The sequence below is a fragment of the Micromys minutus genome, assembly GCF_963924665.1.
Source record: "Micromys minutus genome assembly, chromosome: 7".
Classification (NCBI taxonomy): Eukaryota; Metazoa; Chordata; class Mammalia; order Rodentia; family Muridae; genus Micromys; species Micromys minutus.
In genome coordinates, this window is record NC_137976.1 from 38,227,016 (window position 1) to 38,239,186 (window position 12,171).

The 12,171-nt window shown below is 44.9% G+C and overlaps 1 protein-coding gene across 1 annotated transcript; it reads left to right on the forward strand.

Annotated features, from left to right (window-relative positions):
- The first annotated feature begins 1,083 nt into the window (after positions 1-1,083).
- Positions 1,084-11,618, forward strand: NFKBIZ (NFKB inhibitor zeta). The gene is made up of 12 exons (XM_080918971.1): positions 1,084-1,401; positions 3,417-3,559; positions 4,061-4,088; positions 4,215-4,318; positions 4,522-5,324; positions 5,919-6,024; positions 6,396-6,542; positions 6,719-6,782; positions 7,019-7,188; positions 8,561-8,671; positions 8,797-8,964; positions 10,319-11,618. Exons 1-12 carry the CDS (start codon positions 1,116-1,118, stop codon positions 10,370-10,372), a joined length of 2,184 nt encoding a protein of 727 aa, XP_080775097.1. The 5' UTR covers positions 1,084-1,115; the 3' UTR covers positions 10,373-11,618.
- Positions 11,619-12,171: the final 553 nt, after the last annotated feature.

Below are 12,171 nucleotides of genomic sequence, written 5' to 3' on the forward strand. Positions count from 1 at the left end.
TGTGTGAAGTTCAAGAAAAAAAAAAAAAAAAAACATTATGCTCAATCTTTACACACTAAGAAAACGTTGACTAATTCCAGGTTACATCCTGTTTTACATGTACATCCTGTTTTACATGTACTTTTTGCTCACTGTAACTAGTAAGACCTTAATGCAGAGTATCAAACCTTAAAAAAAAGCTTAAAAATTTGTACATTTATCTTTTTTTAATAAAGTTCTTCGATAAAAATATTAAAAAATAAAAAATAAAAAAGTATTCAAGATAGAAACATCAAAATCCCTGTGTTTATTAGACACAAGATCAAGTTGTGCAGAATAAAACATTACATAATACACAAAATAATATAAAACGTACAAAAATATACACACACGTGTGTGTATTCATCATTTTGTTAGAAGGCTTTATTCTAGTATTAAAGGACACAAAAGGGTGGTCATTGCTGTTTATTCCAATATTGTACCTAAAAAAAATTACTTATGGCCCAGATATGAAGTGAGAAAAACTGCAAGCGCTCTGAAATTGAGACCAGGCCAGAAAGTCCACGGGCAAATGCTTCCACGTTTGGAGGCGGGTTAAGTGCTGGGAGGCACGGGAGGAGACTGAACTCTGCACGCAGGGCTCTGGCTTCCCACTCCCACGAACTGGGAGGACCCGTTCTCGCAGCAGCCCCGGGCTCCCGCTGGCCTCCGGAGATCGCAGCCCCTGCATAGGCGGCTGGTCTCGGACCCCGGGTCATTGGGGGTGCAGTGTGCCAGGCTCAGGCCAGCCGGGGAGGCTGGGAGCTGGCGCGGGCTAGGGTTCGGGGCGCGGGTGCAAGCCGGGGTTTCCAGGTGAGCCGCCGGAAAACAACCGGTCGGCCCGGGCGGGGCGGGGCGAGGGCGGAGGGCACATTGCCTCATCCCGGGCATTTTACTGGAAACTAGACGCATCCGGAGGCGGGGCGGGAGGCAGCCCAGGCGCCGCCAATGGCCGGGCGGGGCGCGGACCGGAGGTCGGCTGGTTAAATAGCCGGGCCGCCCCGGGGCGCGCACGTACTAGTCGCTCAGCCGCAGCCATTCGCGTACCCTGTCGGTGGCGCAGGTGTCTGGGGACCCCGAGCGCCTAGCCTGGGAGCATGATCGTGGACAAGCTGCTGGACGACAGTCGCGGAGGAGAGGGGCTGCTGGACTCGGCCGGCGACTGCGGCCTCATGACCAGCCCGCTCAACCTGGCTTACTTCTACGGCGCCTCGCCTCCCTCCGCCCCCGGCGCCGGCGACACCGGTTACCTGTCCGCCGTTCCCTCGGCGCCCGGCTCGCCCGGCTCCGACTCCTCCGATTTCTCCTCCACTTCCTCCGCGTCCTCCTGCGGGGCCGTGGAGTCCCGTCCGAGAGGTGGCGCCCGCGCCGAGCGCCCGCAAGGTACCCACCCGCGGGACTCCGCGCCCCTCTCTTCGGGGTTCACACGCAGGGAGGATGGGGCGGGACTCACCCTGATAGAGACCTTAAGCGGCCCCTGTGACTTCCTTAGCGGCGGGACAGACACGAAGTAGTCCTGAGTGACTAGATGCTGCGTCCCGATTCTGGCACGTTGTTTTTGACTGTGGAGTCGAGAGCCTATGGGCTCCAGCTCCGAGGTCCCTGCTGGAGTGCGCGCTGGCTTCCCGGGGAAAGAACTTGAAAGTCTCTGATTCTCTTTTCTCCCATCTCCTAACCCTTTCCCTTTTCGCTTCTCCCCCGCCCCCGAACTCAAGAACCTCTGAGAAATACTCACACTGCTACGAGGTTTGGGGGCTGATGGAGATGTAGTTTTTCTTCTTGTAACTCTTTCAGTGAGAAGTCGTGGCAGAGGAAAAAGCGCCGCGACTGGATTTAAAGCCTCGCTTATTCCTGATATATTTGTAGGGATGAGTTAAAAAAAAAAAAAAAAAAAAAAAAACACTTATCGGGATTTAGAGGAAAGCTGGGTTCGGAAAAGTGACTTAGTGTTTTGCGCTTAGTATAAGATATTGGCGTTTCAGAGGCTTGCTCGGAATTCTGCCCTTTTGTTTTCTCTGTGTGCTTGAGAATGGAAAAGTTAGCAGCTAGCGAAGCCCTTCCTTTAGCTGCGGATTTCATGGTTTCCTTTCTTCACGAAGCGAGTTGCATAATTTGGGGGAAAACAGGATGCAGCTGTGGGTAGATTTAAACACCGCCTAAACCACCTCAGTTGTTGCAGCTTTTTATTGCAATTAATTTAAAGAATGACTCCTGGCTGTTCGCCACTCAAGATTTGGATGTCTATTTTTTTTTTTTAAAGTTGTTTTAAATTTAAAACGATGTGCCTTAAGCCACACTGTCGGCTATGGCTTACCTGAAAAGTGAGGTGTGCGTGCGTTGACAGCCCTTTGTGAAGTCCACAGGCCCATTGGCCTATGACATCTGGCTCTTCCTAGTTCTTGGTTTAGCCACACAAGCGGGGATTCCTGAAACTGCTTTCTTCTCCCTATGACGTGGGCATGGGAGTTTTAACTCTTGTCACGCCAGAGGAGTGCTGTCAGGGTCTGGCCGTCTGGGTGTTTGTGGAAATCCCTGAACTTAAGTCGAAAGGCTCTTTGATCATTTTATTTGCCCACATCACTGTCACAATGTCACCTTTGTGGCATGGATAGCCAAATTATGCCTTGTTTTCCAGTTTATTTCCCAAAAGTTCAATTCATGTACAAGAGCTTGTTACATAGTTGTGGCCAGGAGTGGAATATTGTACTCATAGTAAATTCTAAACTGCCTTCTGAAGGTTTAAGGTGAACACGCCAGTTTCCTTTTTACTTAGAACGCCCATGTACGTAATTCTAAGAGTAAATGAGGGGGAAATCCTGTGTGTATGTGGAAATGCACTAAGTGAATTTAATCAGCTTTCTTGACACAAACTAAGAAAATACTAAGAAATCTTAAGTATTGCTGGCTTTTTAATTGTTGGGCTTTGATGCCTTGAGATCTTTAGAGGAAGTTTGTCCCTTGTTAGGTGAATAGGATAAAAGTATTTTCTATAATGAACATAAAATACCTTGTTTTAAAAACTACAAATGCCTCATTTATACTCTGCTCCAAGGATTTCTCAAAGTCGAGAATAATTACATATAAGTCTACAATCTTGGCAAAACTTCTGATCCTGTTTCATGAGTAAATAGTACTTCGAGACAGAGAGGCTTTATTTGTTGGCCCCAAAGGTCCTCAACCATATCTAATAGTGCTTTAATTCTTTAGGGTGCCTGATTGGAGGACCTGTAAACACAGACCCCTTGAGAAGTACTGGGTACTGAGAGTGGGAATCCATTGGCCAGTGATGTTCGAAAGGCTTTGAGCATTGGAAGGACTTTATCCATCAGCCTTGGTGGCTGCTGGGATTCATGTCTGGGAAGAAACATAATTGAGACTTTTCCTTTTCTTCTGAACAGTTGAGCCCCATATGGGGGTTGGCAGGCAGCAGAGAGGCCCCTTTCAAGGTGTTCGGGTAAAGAACTCAGTGAAAGAGCTCCTGCTTCATATCCGAAGTAACAAGCAGAGGACTTCTGGCCAGTCGGTGGATGAGTTCAAGGTGGTGCATTTGTTCTCTGTGTTGAATGGGTGGGAATCTCTTACTGTTATTTGCTAACGTTGGTCCAGTAAGTCACTTGCAGTTTTTCACGGATGACCAAACTCCTAGGCCAGGACATACATATGCTGACCCCTTGCCCCTGACTCAGTGCCAAGTGTGTACGAGAAATTTAATGAGCAAACAAAAGAGAGCAGTTGGAGGAAGAGGGGATTTCTAGGGTTCAGTACTTTGATTTCAATTTCTTTGATTAGAGAGGGAGTGAATCAGATGGTCTTACTTATTTCATCCTGACCAGGATTGAATGGGCTAGAAGTAAAAACAGAGGAGGGAGATGGCAGGGAGAGGGGAGGGGGAGGGGAGAGCGGAAGAATGGGGGTAGCAGTTCTGTCAGGATTGATTTTTTTCCCAGAGGCTTATGGTGTGCTGTGGAGGGTGAGAGACAGATCTTCAAGGGAGAACCCATTTTGTGTGTACTAAACTGGAGCCGTTCCCTTGCAGACACAGCAGAGTGTAAATCCTGAGCAGCTGACAGGTAAGAGCTCCATCCAGTTGTTCACAGTCTTAGGGGTCCCTTAGGGTAAAATGACTCGGTGGGGACATAGAAGGGATTAGCCAAGTTGGAACGATGACACAGCGCATATTCTTTCCTTGGGAACAGACCTGAAGAGTTCAGTATCTGCAGTGGGGAAAAGAAAGGGACCAGACCCCCTGTCCGATGGACCAGTTTGCAAAAGGCCAGCTCTGTTGCCTACTCACTATATGGTAAGCATCTCCCTGTTTTCCTCTGAACACTCTGTGGAACTATTTCTGGGGTGTTGTTGCTATTTTAAAAAAAAGAAGCTCCAAACCAAAACCGTTTTTGGCTCCATGGGATGGAAGCCTAGTCATGGGTCTAGCACTGAGTCTACTCTGTAGCCCTTGGAGTTCTTGTGTGATTATGAGAGCTGCTCTTTCCTCCTTTCCAGACATCTCCGCAGACACCTACACCTGGGGAGAGCATGGAAGATGTTCGCCACAGTGATTCCAAACTGGAGAGCAGCGCGGCTCTGCTTCAGAACATTATCAACATCAAGAATGAATGCAACCCAGTTTCACTAAACACTGTCCAGGTTAGCTGGATGAGTCCCGTGGTTCCCCAGAACTCCCCAAGAGACCCATGCCAGGATTTCCATGGAGGCCAGGCCTTCTCTCCACCTCAGAAATACCAACCATTCCAAGTCAGTGGCTCTCCACAAATGATGGACCAGGCTTCTCTGTACCAGTACTCACCACAGACACAGAACGTGCAGCAGCCGCCGCTGCCGCCTCTCCCACCACAGCAGCAACAGAATTATCCCCACAACCCACCTCTGCAGTTCAGCCCTTATTCCAGAATATCTCAGTCTCCCAAGTATGATTCGAACCTCTTTGATAATCAAGACCCGCAGTTTTGCACGAGCCAAAGTTTTGTGTCTCTACTGACTGGCCAAGGGGAATCTGAGAGCATTGCTGCTCCCGTTCAGGCTTCCCCCAGCGGTCCACCACAAAATGAGACTCCGCTGCCGAACTTCAGCCTGATGCCAAGCAATGCCTGCGAGGCAGTCGGGGTGCACGATGCTGGCCCGCACTCTTTAGGTGCTTCCCTGTCCCTGCAGAACATCATGGGAAGCCAGATGAACACCACACAGCTAGGGAAGTCATTTTTTCAGTGGCAGGTCGAGCAAGAAGAAAGCAAATTGGCAAATATTTCCCAGGACCAGTTTCTCTCTAGGGACGGAGATGGTGACACGTGAGTATCTTTTTTTTTTTTTTTTTTTTTTTTTTTAACCTCATGTACTTTCGCACTTGAACCTTATTGGTGTGATGATAATAATTCATATTTCAGGGAACGGTGTTCCTTTTATCTTCTTTTTCCTCGAAAGAAATTACTTTTTGTTTTAAATTGAAAATATGTAGTTTCTGTGAATAACCTGCCTTGAAGATTAATTTGATTGCATCTTTAGAGCAGAAACAGATCATGACTAGGTATCAATAAGGAGTTAGCCAGTAGGCTAGGTCCTATTTAGTACTAATTAGTGTCTTTATAGCTTTGGGCAAGTTACTTAAAATCTCTGTGCTTCTATTTCTCAACACATTAACCAATAATGTTTGCAGTCATAGAATTGTTATCAGTATTAGAAGAAAAAAACCAGGTTTTAAATGCTCAGCCTGGTGTTTGGCGTTTTTCTCCTCCTCATTCTCTTGCAGTTCAGGGAGAGTACCAACATGTCAGAAAAGCCAACTTCTCCACTGCGATGGTTCATTTTGAGTGTATCTGTGTTTCGGAAACAGGGTGGAAGGAACTTTTTCTCTGATGAATCTAACAATTCCTCTCCTTCACCAGATTTCTCCATATTGCTGTTGCCCAAGGGAGACGAGCACTCTCCTATGTCCTTGCAAGAAAGATGAACGCCCTTCACATGCTGGACGTCAAGGAGCACAACGGACAGGTGAGGGCGCTGACTTGGCTCAGACGGACTTAGGTAGCATGAGTGGTAGCCAGTGTCTGCTGCAGATTGTTGAAGAGCCCCAAACCAAGAGAGTCCTGTTAATATTAACTTTGAGATATTGACTTTTTGCCGCCATTAACCTTGAAGTTATTAATGCTAACTTTGTAGTTGTTTGGCCAAAGACTGCGTATAATTAAGCCGCACCCTAAGGTTATTTTAGTTTCCTTGTCTTGCTTGTGTTTGGTCGCTTATTAACAGGATTTATTGTCTTTTCTGTGGACATTCCTCTCAGCCACAGTTTAGTTTCATATTCCTTGTTATAATAGTGTTACCAGGCTTGAAAAAAAGCATCCTCTCTTCATGTCCCACAGAGTGCCTTTCAGGTGGCCGTGGCTGCCAACCAGCACCTCATAGTGCAAGATCTGGTGAACCTCGGTGCCCAGGTGAACACCACAGACTGCTGGGGAAGGACGCCTCTGCACGTCTGTGCCGAGAAGGGCCACTCCCAGGTGCTCCAGGTAAGAGGCCAGAAGGCAGGCGCCAAAGACGTGGGGCTTGGGTGTGGGAAGGTTCATGTCGGCTGCTCGTTAAAATAGCGCCTTGAGTTGATTTATTGATTTCTTAGCACAGTAGTAGTTGGCAGTTTGTGTACCCTTCCCTTTGGATAACAGGAGTGTATTTTAAAACTCTGCAGGCAATCCAGAAGGGAGCAGTGAGGAGCAATCAGTTTGTGGATCTGGAGGCAACAAACTATGACGGTAAGTAGCCGATACTTTATCGGCCAAAGTGGGGACCGTGAGTTCGAAGAGCATTGTGCCCTACTACTAAGACAAAGTAAATCGAGCTAGTTGTTTTACAGGTGAAACTGGCATTTAAACTGCCTAGGTCTGTGCGGATTATTTTACTAGGTTTTCCGGAGACCGTTCTAAGTGAAACGAGAAACCGAAAGACTTGACCAGATGCTTGACTTTCATTGTACCATTTCCCCCCCTAGGCCTGACTCCCCTGCATTGTGCGGTTGTGGCTCACAACGCGGTGGTGCACGAGCTGCACAGAAACCAGCAGTCTCACTCGCCAGAGGTGCAGGGCCTCTTACTGAGGAATAAGAGCCTGGTGGACACCATTAAGTGTCTGATTCAGATGGGAGCAGCGGTGGAGGCGAAGGTAACTTCACAGTAGCCATGGAGATGGGGTGGGGAGGAAAGTGGGCGTGGCAGAGGCCTGGCTTGCCAGCACAGGTTAACTCCCCCCCCCCCATGTTTTTTGAAGTTGGTGGAGTGAGGGGCTTTACATGTGCACTTCAGAAGCATACCTTTGAAAAGATCTTTTCATCTGTTCTCTTGATTTCTTTTTTAATCTGTGGGTTTTCCAAAAAACATAAAAAAATCATTTAACTATGAAATAAATTAATCTATGTTTGAAAGAAGCCAGAAACTGGTATCACTTTGGCTTCTGTTTTCATGTGCTGGCAATAAAGACAGTGCTTTTTGGAATATATGTATATATATGTGTGTATATACGTATATATGTGTGTATATATATTATATGTGTGTGTGTATATATATATATATATATATATATATATTTTTTTTTTTTTTTTTTTTTTTTTTTTTGTGGGATCTGGAATTTGACTTTTTAAAGTTTGATTTTTTTATTTAAAAAAAATTTTTTTGTATTTGTTTTCCGAGTGCATGTGTATGAGTCCACGTGGAGGTCAAAGGATGACCCACAGGAGTTGGTTCTTTCGTTCCACTCTGAGATCTGGCACTCAGCTTAGCCATTTGGGATTGGTAACATGCACCTTTCCCCCTGAGTTGTTTCTCTGGTCCCCTGTTAGACCAGAAAATATTCTTTTTAAACCTGGGGATTACTGGTTATCTTCTCTGTCCCGAAACACCGTGTTAAATATGTTGGGGATAGATGCTCACACGTGTCACACGTGTCCCTGCAGAGCTCACTCTTCTCCCGAGGTGGCAATACATGGTGGCTGCCAAGTCTGCAGACATCATAGGTAATCAGTGGACTTTGATAGAACATAAGAAAGTAATACTTTATGTTTCTACATTTTTAACGGCTGCTCCGTGTATGAGTGGAACATGATAAGGATCAAGTGGGAAAATTTGTTCTGAGATCAAGAGGAATAAGAGAGTTCGTGTAACCTGGGCTTCAGGGAGACTGAAGAAAACCGCATCTGAAGTCATCTCTAAAGCTGCCTTAGACACTTGAGGGCCAAAATATATTGTGTAAATCAGCTGTAGGTCACAACCCCTTTGGGGGTTGGGGGAGTGTCAAACCACCCTTTCTCAGGGGTCACATATCAGATACCCTGCATAACAGATATTTGCATTATGATTCATCACAGTAATAAAACTGCAGTTATGAAGTAGCAATGAAAATAACTTTTGGTGGTGGTTGGGGGGGCTCAGCATACCGCAAAGAGCTATATGAAAGGGTCCCAGCGTTAGGAAGGTTGAGGACCGCTGCTCTGAGGCGTGGCATCTGGATTTTCACTCTTCGACCTTCTTGCATTTCCAAGGATCGTAAAAGTGGCCGCACAGCCCTGCATTTGGCAGCCGAAGAAGCAAATCTGGAACTCATTCGCCTCTTTTTGGAGTTGCCCAGTTGCCTGTCTTTCGTGAATGCAAAGGTAATTTTAGAAAACTGCTGTGCTGCCCGCATCGGACTGACCTTCCCACCCCCAGGTCTTTGAGCTCCTTTCCTGGAATTTCCCTCTTCCTGATGCGACTGTGCGTTCCGTTGCTTTGTTTCCAGGCTTACAATGGAAACACCGCCCTCCACGTTGCTGCCAGCCTGCAGTATCGGGTGACTCAGTTAGACGCAGTCCGTCTGTTGATGAGGAAGGGAGCCGATCCCAGTACTCGGAACTTGGAGAATGAACAGCCGGTGCATTTGGTCCCCGATGGCCCTGTGGGAGAACAGGTGAGGGCCACAGGAGGGGGTGGAAGTTCCTTTAGCTGATGCTCTAGCCTGTAAGCCGTTCAGTGTAGAATGTTTGTAGTTCAGGCACATGAAAATAAATGCTTGGCGAATATTAGGTTTTTTTTTTTTTTTTTTTTTTTTATAATTCTGTCCACTCTATAAGAGATGGAAAAGAACTACAGTATGTTAAAATTATCCTGTTCTTAAGTGTGGTTATATTTCATCATTGGGGGTTGAATAGTTACATATGAATAAGCTTTTCTCCCTAAGAACTTAATCTTTTAAGAAATTATTTTTGGTGGACATCTTTTTCCAGAGGGGATCAGGGTGATTGGTAGCGTTGGATAGACGGTCGTATACGCTATTAATCATAATTTACGCAGGTTAGCTTTTTCTTTGATCACAAGCTGTCACCAGGACCAAAATAAATGGTCTAGTACCTGACCCCGCAGAGTGCTTAGGAAGTTTGTGGCAATTGTTATGCATATCAGTTTAAAAATTGCGAACACTTTTTAGTAAGGTTCAACTGAGAGAAGAATTGGTATTTAGAAAGGTCGGGAAGCGTGATTAGCCAGTAAGTGGCGGTCTCGGGCCCAGTTTGCCGCCTCGTCATGGTTTGTTTGCACACACCCAGCACGCTGAGGCCTTACTGGAGTATGAGGCTTGTCCCTAAAGGTTCTTCCATTGCTGCCGGTCTTCCTTCCGTATCGTGTGTGCCGTCGCGGAGCGGGGCTTCTCTTTTCCTTCCTCAGTAGGCTGTGGCCGTTGGACAGGTTTCCTTTCGGCAGCTCTCAACAGCCACCTCAAAGTCTTTTACTCTAACTGCTTCTAATCTCTTGTGGGCTGAAAGGCAGATACCGCAATTAGTCTGATTGGACTACAAAAGTCAGTCCCTCCAGATGAGTGTGGGGGCTTTCCTGGGACCCATAAAGTTAGAGTTGCTTCAACATTTGGATATCGTGGCCCCTGCTTCGACCTGGAAGGCACAGAGATGCGTGTGCAATGGGGACTTTGCGTTCTTGTTACGGGAGGCTGGCTTCACTACCACAGCCACGGCCACCTATAGGTCTTCTCACCAGTGCCAGTGGTAGAGATTAGCAGAGGAATACAGACCTATTTCAGTTGCTGATTTTTCAGCTTCAATGCTGATGCTTGCACACAGTGGTCATGACGAGAAACTTGAAATATTGCTGTGAAAGGTGTAATTTTAAAACTCTTGGGGCTGGCGAGTTGACGCGGTTGTGCTTACAAAGTTAAGAGTGCTGTAGAGGGCTTATGAGAGGAAGTGAAATTCTGGAAGACGTAAACCTCTTCGATCATTGGAAGCATGTTTCACGATTCATTTCTCTTCCAGATCCGACGAATCCTGAAGGGGAAGTCCATTCCGCAGCGAGCACCGCCATACTAGCTTCATTGGCGTGGAGCCGGGTTCAGCAACACTCACTGTCAGTTAGGCAGTCCTGATGTATCTGTACATAGACCATTTGCCCTGTATTGGCAAATGTAAGTTGTTTCTATGAAACAAACCCATTTAGTTCACTATTATATAGTGGATTATATTAAAAGAAGACAGATATCTAATTTTCTTGGCAGATTTGCGTATTTCATACCCAGGTATCTGGGATCTATATATCAGAATTTGATCTTGAATGGTAAAATTGCCTTCAATAAACAGTAGCTTTTGGGTAGGAAAAAGACTCATGGGAAAAGACTTGATTTGTGGCATAAAGCATGGCTTATGTAGTAATTGCCAGGTTCAAATTAGGTGGGCTTGAAACATGAAATGGAAAATGAAAATGTTTGAAAAGGGGACAGAAGTTTGGATGTACCGTTGATACTGCTTTGGTCCTGATGCAGGACCTGGTGGCTAATACCCTCACTCTTCCCTAGGTGAGGGAGGCCTCATGTTAGGATGTGATCTGGGAAGCTGTATATAATTGTTATTTTTACTTTTAAAATGTTGTACATTATTTGATTGTTAATACAGACATTTGAAATTTGTAGATCAATAAACTAGAAAAGAGCTAATGAATTGTTACCATTTTAAAGATTATGCACCCCCAAAGCAACGTTTCTTGTGTCATTGTCCAGCCATAGTTTTCACACATAAAGCAATTGGGGAAGTGGGTCCCAGAGTTGCTATGGTTGCAAATGGACTTCTCTTGCTTTGGAAACAGACACATTTGTAGGTTTTTGCATATTTTTGAAGAGACTTTTTTTTTTTTTTTAAAAATGAATTGCCTTTTAGATTTATGTGATTTGCATAAGTTGTTGAAGTTTCTGTTTCTCCTTAATAGAAATTATAAAAGTTCAACATTGAAGCATAGCTTTTTGTTTTCTGTTATCAAGTAGTAAGAATGTGCTGTGATGTGTATACAATTTATAAGGATGTTTTACTTTTTAGTGTAATGTTCTTTTAACATCAGTTTGATATGCCTGGCAAGAACATATTTAGCTTTGATTATACCCTGATTCTTTGTGACAATATGACCCATTTAAAAATGACACCTTTCAGTGGATTAACTTACCTTTTGTAACTAAGTACTCATGTTCTTAGTTAAAAGATGCCCTTTGGATTAGATTGATCATGTTGTTTAAGGCAGCATATTTTATGTACAGAAGCAAAATACAGTCATTTGGCGTCTCTAAGGTGGAACGAGCTTAGTCCACAAAGTTTTAAATGAACATTAATAAACCCATGTTGTCTTCTATATGCGTCTTTTCTAGTGTCTTATTGTGTGTGTAGTCTGAAGAATAATGTGTTTTCCACTACTGAAAATTGGCTCTACAGCTTTGTGCATGCCTGGCAAACTCTTAGACCACTGAGTTCTAGTCCTGGCCTAGAAAAAGTATTAATGACAGAACACTAATATTTTTAAGTTACTTACTTTTGAATTTCTTTTGAGACCATTTCTTGAAATTATATGCCTTTTTTTAACATGCAAAAATGGCTTGCTGTATTCAGGAGAATTCTAAGTTCTGAAAATACAGTTTATTAGTAGATGCTGTTTGTTAAACTCAGGAGCTTATAAAAAGGCTGTCACATTAGTGGACACAGGAAGCAGTGTAGACAGTATTCTGGTCGTGCTGAGAGTGATGTAAGTCTCAGAACAGTACCAAGTAGGGTTTTCTCTTTTCCTGTTATTACAACTGCTGCACATGTATCCTGGTTCTTCAAGGTTTCTGAAGTTCTGTCAAGTACCTGAC

What these genes read in the sequence shown, in the direction of transcription:
- NFKBIZ (XM_080918971.1), top strand. Translation starts at nt 1,116, where the DNA reads ATGATCGTGGACAAGCTGCTGGACGACAGTCGCGGAGGAGAGGGGCTG. An exon ending in AGGGACGGAGATGGTGACAC is followed by an intron (nt 5,325 to 5,918) that starts GTGAGTATCTTT and finishes CTCCTTCACCAG; the next exon opens with ATTTCTCCATATTGCTGTTG. An exon ending in GAGCAGCGGTGGAGGCGAAG is followed by an intron (nt 7,189 to 8,560) that starts GTAACTTCACAG and finishes TGCATTTCCAAG; the next exon opens with GATCGTAAAAGTGGCCGCAC.